General features: G+C 38.4%; 1 protein-coding gene across 1 annotated transcript in view; it reads right to left on the reverse strand.

Moving 5' to 3' along the window:
* Positions 1–10,164, reverse strand: part of TXNRD2 (thioredoxin reductase 2) — a 33,401-nt gene that overhangs the window by 22,331 nt on the left and 906 nt on the right. Inside the window, exons 2-11 of the mRNA XM_039724782.1 lie at positions 9,842–9,907; positions 9,102–9,158; positions 8,371–8,515; positions 7,980–8,054; positions 7,071–7,149; positions 6,075–6,137; positions 5,653–5,723; positions 2,205–2,224; positions 1,732–1,823; positions 248–422 (exon numbers count right to left, since the gene is read on the reverse strand). Coding sequence (XP_039580716.1) covers positions 248–422; positions 1,732–1,823; positions 2,205–2,224; positions 5,653–5,723; positions 6,075–6,137; positions 7,071–7,149; positions 7,980–8,054; positions 8,371–8,515; positions 9,102–9,158; positions 9,842–9,907 — 843 coding nt within the window. The remainder of the gene's footprint in view (positions 1–247; positions 423–1,731; positions 1,824–2,204; positions 2,225–5,652; positions 5,724–6,074; positions 6,138–7,070; positions 7,150–7,979; positions 8,055–8,370; positions 8,516–9,101; positions 9,159–9,841; positions 9,908–10,164) is intronic.

Below are 10,164 nucleotides of genomic sequence, written 5' to 3' on the forward strand. Positions count from 1 at the left end.
ATGGTCTCCCATTTATTGCAGCTCATGCAAAAATATTTACCACCGACTTCTCCCATTCACTGCAACTTTAATGTGTTTTTAGACTGTAAATGAACAAGTCAGGCATGCAAGAATGGAATTAAACAACCATCAATGTTTAAGTCACTAAACATTTAATGGGGGGGGGGGCTGTTAGACCCCATGATGAAGTGACTTCACTTTCAGAATGGAAAGCATTGCAAATTAAAATTAAGATAATCATATTTACCTACTGCCCACATAACGGTGTTGAAAGAATCAGTTTCTTCTGTGTCCAGGTCAGCATTTTTCCAAGTGATTTGCAATCTGTCGCTCTCCAATTTTTCAACTTTAGTTGGGAAACATCTCTTTAAAAATTTTGTGCCATAAGATTCCATATGTTCAGTTACTAAAGAAGCCATTTGCTGTTGAGTAGTGAAACAAATTTGGTTTTTCTTACATACATGACCTTTTTAATGTAAACCCCTCCTTCAGCTGGGTTCAGGGAGCCCCAGTAAACACCTTGTGCATTTCAAACATTCTTTATCACTTAGTTACTTTGCACTGCTAACACATGATAATTTAGGGAGCCACTATGACCTGCAACTCCATTCCAAGAGGCACCTACGCCTGAATACTCAAATTATTTTCAAAAAATTATAACAGTATATTAATAAAATGGTTGCTTTTAAAGCATTTGTCACTTACACAATCTAGAGCATATTCAATTTACCATTACCATAATTACAATTTTCTAGTAGTTTGATAAAAATTAAATACTTTCATAAAACAATGGGAGAAAGATATTTCCTTTTGCTGTAACACCTGACGTTTCTCTGCAATGACTATGAATCACTAAGGTTTCATGGAAAGTTCTAATAAAAAAAAATAAAAATCAAACCACTTTTGTCCTAAGAGCCTGTTTGAAATAATGCCACACCAAACTGAAGTAGTAAAATGTGGCATCAACAGGTTTATCCAAAGACATCAGTGCTCTTGACTGCAGGAACTCAGGTTGCACCTTGCCAGAGTATGTTTATTACTTAAAGGATATTATTACAAAACCACTTACATAGAACAACTCCACATAAGCTCTCTCAGCTTACAGAACTTTATTTTCAAACTTGATATTAACTAATATGAAGGCAACAGCAGGGTTATGTCTCTTCAGAAACATGAGAGCTCATTAATCAGTTTCCATCAGACTCAATGTGGCTGCAGACTGGACATAATTATTTTATCTCCATTAATACTTTATTAACTTGGTATGGCCATTGTCCTCCTCCTGCTTACAGAGGATCAAGTTCTCAGAGCAAGCCCTACTGTAAGTGTTTGACCAAGTGCTACACACACATTATTCCCTGCTTGCTCAGACCTCATGCTGTTACAGGTGTGGATTTCTTCAATGAGGAGTGGAAATTCCAAAAGTTATCCTTATTCAATGTTTTGCAAACTCATGCTACCACTTTTAAGGCACACAAGCCACTAGTTTTAAGGAAGCCACTCCAGGGTGGGAGAGGGTGACATACAACCAGGAGCTGCCACTGGTGTCACTACTATGGGTGGTGTTTGTCACTGCCACTTAAGCAACAATACTCCCACCTCAAAAACTGTGCACATACTAGGAAATGTTTGGAGATGCAAACAACACTTTTTCTTTAGGAGCTAAAAATAATAAAATCTATCTTTTCCTTTATTTGCTAGATAAGGAGACATAAGATATTCTGTACTTGCCTGGTCAAACCCACGAAGGGGGACACTTCTCATCATGACTGTAGTGTCCAATCCAATGCCTGTCAGAAAACCAGCACACTCAAGGGAAACATCTGGTGACACACCAGTTAAGCAAATGTAAGCAACAATTTTGATAAACACAATATATGAGTAGTATACAAATGGGTTTTTCACTTGGAGATAGCAAGTTCTCCTCACACAGACATCTTTAGCTTGCTTTTGTACATAGAATAAAACTTGGAAGTCTTATAGTTAACACAGTTAACACTGGATTTAAGATCCTGAGAATTTATCTTCAGCTGGTCTTAATTTCCATGATGCTACTGCATAGAAAACCATTACTATTCTCTTACCAACACAACTATCATGCCAACTATATGACATGAGCAGAGGAATTCTGAAAACTGAACTTTCATAGGAAGACAGCTATGCTAGTTATAATCATAGATCATCACAGGCTTTTCAAAGGATACAGCTGGCTCCAACAACCAACCTGTTACAGAAAAGGAAGAAAAGAAGAAAGCAGTGGAATAAGCACGTGCATATTTTTGCACAACCAGAAAAAAATATTTTCTGATGTTAATGTCACATTTGACAACTTCCAGTCAGCTGGGACCCCCCAGTTAGCCAGGACTGCTGGTAAATGAGGGAGGGTGGCTCAGTCAGCCCTTCCATCAGCTCCCTCAGCACTCTGGGGTGGAGCCCATCTGGTCCCTTGGACTTGTGCATGTCCAAGTGCTGTAGCAGACTTCTAACCAAGTCCTCATGATTTATGGGGGCTTCATTCTGTTCCCTGTCCCCATCTTTCAGCTCAGGGGTTGGGTACCCACTGAACAACTGCTCTTACTATTAAGGACTGAAGCAAAGAAGGACTCAGCCTTTTCCTTATCCTTATTCCTGTGCTTCTCCCCCCTCCCCCACATCCAATAAAGGATGGGGATTCTCCTGAGCCCTCCTTTTGTTGCTACTGTATTTATAGAAACATTTTATTGCCTTTTACAGCAGTAGCCAGACTAAGTTCTAATTGGGCTTTGGCCCCTCTAATTTCCTCCCTGCACAACCCTATAGTATCCTTGTGGTCCTCCCTCTTCTCCCAGGGGCATAAACACTCCTTTCTCCCCTGAGTTCCAGCCAAAATCTCTATTCAGCCAGGCCAATCTTCTTCCCTGACAGCTCATCTTTCACACACAATTAGATTATGTCTTCCTATCAAGTAGATTACAGTTCCCAATGAAGATTTTATTCATTGCTAAATTTTATTTTGATTTATAACCATCTGCTTTTTAATAGTTGTATTTTTCCAAATGCCAAATATTTGCCCTTCCTGTCTTCAAACATTTGTGTACGCTATTACAGAAAATGGGTTTAATAGATTTACTTAGACTGGTATTTACCAAATATATCCATTTTAGTTCTTAAATAAAACCCCAGCTCCCACCTCTCCCAATATTTCACACCCTTTCAATCATGAAGATAACTGAAATTGTCCATCAACACTTGCAATTTATGAAGTGTATCAGCTCTCCAGCACAGCAGTTCCCATCTCTGTCCCCAGTTGATCCCTACACTGCAGCAGTTCCTCTCTCTCCTGACCACATGCTCAGTTCTCCACATTTTCTGGGTACAAAAGGCAGAATGCTCAGTCCCTGTTCTGCAGGGAAAAGCATTTCCAGCCAGGCAGCCATTAACACTCAGCTGCTGGACAGGCTGCACTTGCACTCCTTTGCTGTTTTTGTCTTATACAGACTTGTTAAACATCTCACAGTTTGGAGATGGCATCCCACACAGTATTTCCACTGACAACAAAGTATTTTGTTAAGTTTTTGAACAGACTTGTGGCCTATGCCTAACCCTAAACCAATCTGCATCATCTCCCAGTTCTAACAGCAATGCTTTTAAACTTCTGAGGAGTGCAGACATGGAGACTGCAGCTCTGCAAGCCCCAGGGACTGCACAGTCAGTACAACACATGTTTTCTTACAAAAGGCTCCAGATAACATCTCTATCTTACAATAAAAACACACAACTTCTGAAGGTGTACAGAGAATAGGTTGAGTAAAAGTGATTAAAATCTGCTAGTCTGGGGTTTATGCTTGGCAAATAATTTAACACAATGGGAAATAATTTTTCCAGCATTAGGGCATCTGATTCATCAGTGAATGAATGATCACACCCTCATTAGCATGCAGCTCTGGGAAGTGCTGCAAAAAGCCACATACTGCCCATAAAGAAATATCTACTGGAGATTCAAAGGGAAAAGAATGAGAATTTCTGTTATATGGGCATATGTTTGCTCTTCTTTTTCATGAGATGAAAAATGGATGTCAGCTGGCACTTACTCATAGCATCAGCCCCATATTATTCACACTTTCCTGTACAAAACAGGGATCCTGGGCATTGTCAGTGTCTAAAAAAAAAAGTTAGGAAAGCAAAACCTAACCTTGTTCACACCTGCTCAATTTCTTACTCATTCTCAACACATTTCAAGGCATCTCTTCTAATACACTCTGCCAAAAGCCTTCATCTCAGTAGTGAGTTTCTTCCCCATGTTTGTGTATCTATGGGACTTTTAAGTTGGTTAATGGTTTACTTTAAAAAAAAAAAAAGAATAACTGCAGGACTGACAGTTCTATAACCTCCAGGCATGTAATTTGTAGCTGAGATATGTACATTTGGAGAGGGAGAAAAGAAAGAATTACTACAACAGAGCTCAGACTGAAAACAAAAGGTGTTAAACTGAACCTTGGGAATATTTATAACAGAAACAAATCCGACAGAAACAAACCTTTAACAACTCCCTCCTTCATTTGCTAAGACACAGCCTGATAAAGCACAGAAATGCTACTGTAGCCCCTGCAGGCTTATTTTGACTAAATCTCAGGAATGCAACATATAAACACTAGACTCCCACATTACACTGTTACAACTTGCATTGGCAGCAACTGGACAAGAGCCACATTTTCACAGAAACATACTGCAAGGATAAATCTCATATTTTGGTTTGGGATTTTGTTGGGGTTTTTTGGGGGAGGATGGGGGTGGGTGTTGCTTTTCTTAAAAACAATTTCCTTGCATAAATCATGCCTTCAAAATTCTAGAGGTGACTGATATACTACAAACAACAACAAATTTACTTTCTTTCTAAAACTACCAAGAAGCCTCGTTTTCCTATTTGAAGTTTAGCTTAACACAGTGCATTTTTATAGCAGAAATTCACTGCCATGAATGGCAACTATGTTTTTTTGCACAAACACCAGTATTATAGCTCGAAGTTACTTTTGCTTTTTCTAGAATTCCTCAATAGAGAAGAAAAAAGATAGCATTATCTGACTTTCAGGCTAGCAAATCTGCATTTCCTATCACAATTATCTTCATCAGGAAATTGCTCTGTAGTTCAGTGTTGACTTGGAATCTTACTGTGCTGTGTGCTGTAAAAAACAACTATGGCATTTTAGTATTTCAAAACCAGTGTTTAATTTTTCAGTTAAACAATAGCTTCCAAAGCAAAAGTAACCCAAATGTTTCTTCTTTTTTTTTTTTTAAATCAGAACTGCCACAACTTAGGAGAACACAAAATTATGTTGGAGTTTCTCCCCTAATCAAGGAAAGGGGACTGAGCAGTCGCCAGGTGAGTTCATGCTGCCCTCTTGTGACTTGGGGTGTAATTGCTACAGCAAAACCTAACACGGAAAAACGTTATTTAATTTGATTTTAGAAAGGAATTTCATAAGAGGAGAGGGAAGATCTATCAGTTACTAATGAAGTTTGGTAGTATGATATTTCTGTATTGCAAAGCAGATTTTCAGAAGGAAAACAGAAGGAAAATTGGTGTACAAAAGGTAATTTTGAACATTTTTCACCTTGCCATATAGAAAAGGTAGGAATGCCAGCATCTATTACAGCCATGGTAAGGTAACTTACGTTTTTCCAGGAGATTTCTTTAACCAGAAGAGATCATCACTTGTGATTCCATACTCCAGTGCACCTGCAACCTATGATGACACAGGTGAATCTACAATGCTAATCCTGTCAGTAATAAAAGCTAATAACAATTCAGGCTGTGTTCACTGAAGTACAGACCAAGGGGAATATATCTGGGGCTGCCAACTTCCAACCTGAATTATCCTATAGGTCTAAGCAACACCAACATACTGAATCACAGCAAATTGCTGTCTATGGAAATGTTTTTCTAAAAAGCCATCCTTTATATAAAGACAATTTTTTGTGTGACACAAGTACAAAAATCTCTCATATGTTACTTTATTTTTACATTCTTTATCCTCCTTCACTGTGTTCTGCATCTCAGCAAAGCACTGGAGTTGTCAAATGGAAGGGTAACTTACATGCATAGGGTATTTTGGTCTTCCTCCAGTAGCAATGACAATATTATCTGCCGTAACAACAATCTACAAACAAAAATGAAAAATCAAAATCAAGCATTTGCAACCCTTTTACCTGTCTTTGGATTTCCTCTACATAAAAATGAGTGATCAGTGAGAAAACTGGCACTATCATCTGCTATTTATGAGACAATAATCAGCAATGCATTAAAAAAAAGGATGGAGATAAACTAATATCTGCAGAATATCTCCTACCCATTCTCTACTAGGTTTTGTTTTAATATTAACTGTGCAATTGTTCTTACACTGTGCAAGATTCTGGTGACTACTTGGAAGCAGTAGTTATGCACAAATGACCCTTTTAAAATCAATTTCTTGTCAGGATAAAACACACAGAGATCACAGCAGTAATTAATTCTGTCTCGGGCCTGGAGTTAAGCTACCTCAAAAGGACAATGTTTCTAGAAAATCCTAGGCACCTACCCCCAAGAACGTGACAGCTGATATTAATCAGTAACATTAAACAATTACCCACAAAAAGGTGTTAAAAAGGCACTTTCAGGCCTTGTTAAATACCCAGCAATGGCCACCATTCTGTTATGTGACCCAGCTGTGCATTCACACTAATTGCCTCCCACACACAATTTGGTATTACCGAGTTAATCACCCCTACAAATCACCTGAAGGAGGGAAACAGCTCAGAGCAATCTAATTCTCAGAACTTACATTTCTGTAAGCATCAGCATGACAGACTGAATCAAACAAAAATCTTTGGTCTCAGCATTTCCACCGGCAGATAAAAGCAATAGCATCTAACAGGCCAGGCCAGGCACTCAGCAGGCACCAGTCAAGTTCATAAAAAACTTCTCTAAGTGGAAAATGCAAATCTCATTCACTAAAACAATACTGAATACCTCAAGCAATTTGCAAAAGGACAATCTCGCTCCCAAATGACCTGAAATGTTCAAAAACACTGCAGAAATCAGCACAGCAGCTCACCTCTTTACCTGCTTTTGTTAAACCACGGACTGTATGTGGATCAGAAAAATTTCCTTTTATGTTGAAATATTTCACCTTCCTGTTTAGAAAAAACAGCATCAGCAACGCACACTTAACAAGAATAGGTATGAAATACAATCAGCTACCTTTTCTGTATTTAAGTACTAAAAAGGGTAGCAAACAGGCATAGAGCAGTAAAAGGAAGGAATCTCATGTCATAGAGCTGTTTGTAGTTCTTTCATAATTTGTCACTTAATTCTTATGTCACACTTAACCCTCTATACAGAAAAGTAACTTAACCTTGCAAAAAACTTTGAGATCAGGTTATTGACCTCTTCAGAAAAGAAATTTTCTGTTAGCCATAGCATTACTAGTATTACCTATAGCATTTCTGATACCATGCTCATTTCAGAATGCACCAGTGATTCAGCAGGAGTAACAAAATCAGAATCTGTTAAATTTTCTGTTATAATTTCTCTATAAAAGGAACTGCATGCTGAAAAACTTGGAACCATTTCTGCACTGAAAGCAAAAAAAAAATAAAATCTGCTGCTCTAGCAGTGGTTTTGTATGGCATAGAAATTTTGGGGGACGAGATCAAAAGTATCTTAAGAAACCTTGATTGCTTCATATTGATGCAAAACCTCTCCAGACTAAAGAGAGCATCACTACACTGCTAGAAAGCTTTTGTGTATGGTCAGTGTCAACCACTATTTCACCAAAAAGGAAAATAGGAGAGGAAGAGACCACTTACATTGACAAGGGCACTTACAGATCCCAGAAGAAAGGACTTACAGCCTCAAAATACTAGCTCTAGATAGAAACTTCAAAGGCAATTCTGCACTTCTACAAGGGCAAGAGCACCTCCTGGACTGTGAGAAGAAATACAAACTTCAAAGTCTTATTTACTTTTCTTGCAGTTGCACTCTGTGTCCCCAGTTCAAGGATTTCACATAATTCTGAACACCTTGTGCCATCACAGACCTGTCGCAAAACAAGAAACTGAAGATGAAGTCAGCTATTACAAAGGCAGGTTCTGCAACACAAAGATATAGGCAACTGCTGAAAATGAGCAATGAACCACAGTATTTTTTATTGTAAAAGCAAATTATCAAGTCCAAATCAACAAAATTTCTGCCCTGAGAAACCAGAAACTAGTTCTGGTTTTTAACAAGTACTAGGCTAAAATTTCACATGCAAAATTCACTTCCCTAACTGTCCCATAATAAACAGCAGCTGGGAAAGGGTTCTTGTTAAGCATTTGCAGCACACAGGAGCAGAGACAGGCAGCAGCCTTTACCAGGTATGATGAACAGGTTGGGATATATTCCAGCCATAGTGTTGGGCATCTTTAAGGGCACTCCCTAAAAGGGCAGCTTGATGCATAAGCTTTTTAGGAATGCAGCCAACATTCACACAAGTTCCTCCAAGTCCCCATGAGGTTCCTTGGGAAAAAAAATAAGAAAAAAAAAGTAAATGCATCAGATTAGTGTAACAATGCAGTTGGGTCCATGGGAAGTAAAAAGTTCTGTAACAACACAGTTTACTGTCTCCTACAGATCAGTTTATAACTTTCTTTGTGCTCATTTGTTTGATAAAAACCATCTCTGTATATTTTTCCTCTAAAATTCAAACCATCTCAAGATTTTTCTCAGAACTCAGAAGATTCAGTAACTAAACATTCACATTTGTAGATCTCATTTTGTGCATTGTGTACAAGAAGCCTCAGCATGACATAATTAGTAATTTTTAGAAATTGTAAATAACATTTTGACAGAGGGAATATTCTCACTTATTTGAGTCTGAAGTCAAGTCTGAATGGTAGCAGCAAGCACTGCTAACAAGCTTAACAGGAGCAGGCACAGCTGGTTCATCTTGGAGAGAAGGAGCCATGGCACAAGCTGGGCTTCAGGACTTTTACTCCAAGCAAAACAGGCAGTGTGGCTTTGGACACTGCTGTCTGGAGCTGCTCACCTGAGCAGCTGAATTATATGCATTTCCAATTATTACCCTCTTATTTCTCTTCCATACCTCGGGGGGAAGGTTCAACATAATCCAGAACAGCCACTTTTCTTCCAAACTGAGCAGCTTTAAACAAAGAAGCAAGGTAATGTATTTAGAGGAAGGAGAAATACATAAACAAACATTTTTAGTAGCACAGATACAGATAAAACACAGGAGATGACAGCTGGTGTTTTTTTTCTGTCTAACTCAAGATACCAGACCAGAGGCCCAACCTGCCTGTGTAGTCAGCAAATTCTCTGGAAGACTCTTAATAACCCAGACTGGGGCCTCCAGCTTCCACTGACCCTAAAAATGCAATCTGACCCCAAATGAGATGTTTAAGAACACTGTGGGTTGTTGAACATGCTACCCTGAGACACAAAGGGGGCAAGGTTCTCTACAGCAGTTAGTCCTTGGAAACATCTGAAGGCATTGTTGTTTTAACACATAAATGGGAATGGTATTTAAAAAAATACAGTATCTGTGGAGGTACTCTGAATACAACAGCGAAATTAAAGCTTATTAATTTTTCCCACGACAAAACAATAAATGTTTTTTAAAAGATTAGGAGGAAAGCCAAACAAGATCACACTATCTGAGGGTGTGCATCAATTTGCAGATTAACCATATGGAGCTAAGTTAATGATTAATGTGCAGGTATTGGTAATGTTAAAGCTTCTTAAAAAGCTTTATCAGTAACACTTCCCTTAGTTTCCTTACACCCCACTGAATTTAAACTAAAACTTCTGTTACTTATGCATACAAACCTTCTTTTGCACAAGCAAGGCCTCCAGACCCTCCACCAATGACCAGAAGATCATACTCATTCTTTCCTGTGAAGAGGACGTGAAAAAAAGAAGGACTAGAAACAGAGCAGGAAGATGGGAGAGGTATGTAAGAAGGACAGTATCAGAGTACACCAATTTTTACAATTGATTATTGCTGATTTGGGTCTTCCTCACTTCACTCTTGCGCTGTGGTTTGTCCATTAAGCTATCTACTCTGATTTTGTGAAAGAAATACAAAAACTGAAACACTTCAACAAAGTGAAAAAACAGATTAAATTTTTACACAATATCCCAATGTTGCA

Source organism: Passer montanus, unplaced genomic scaffold (genome assembly GCF_014805655.1).
Source record: "Passer montanus isolate IOZ18808 unplaced genomic scaffold, ASM1480565v1 scaffold53, whole genome shotgun sequence".
NCBI lineage: Eukaryota > Metazoa > Chordata > Aves > Passeriformes > Passeridae > Passer > Passer montanus.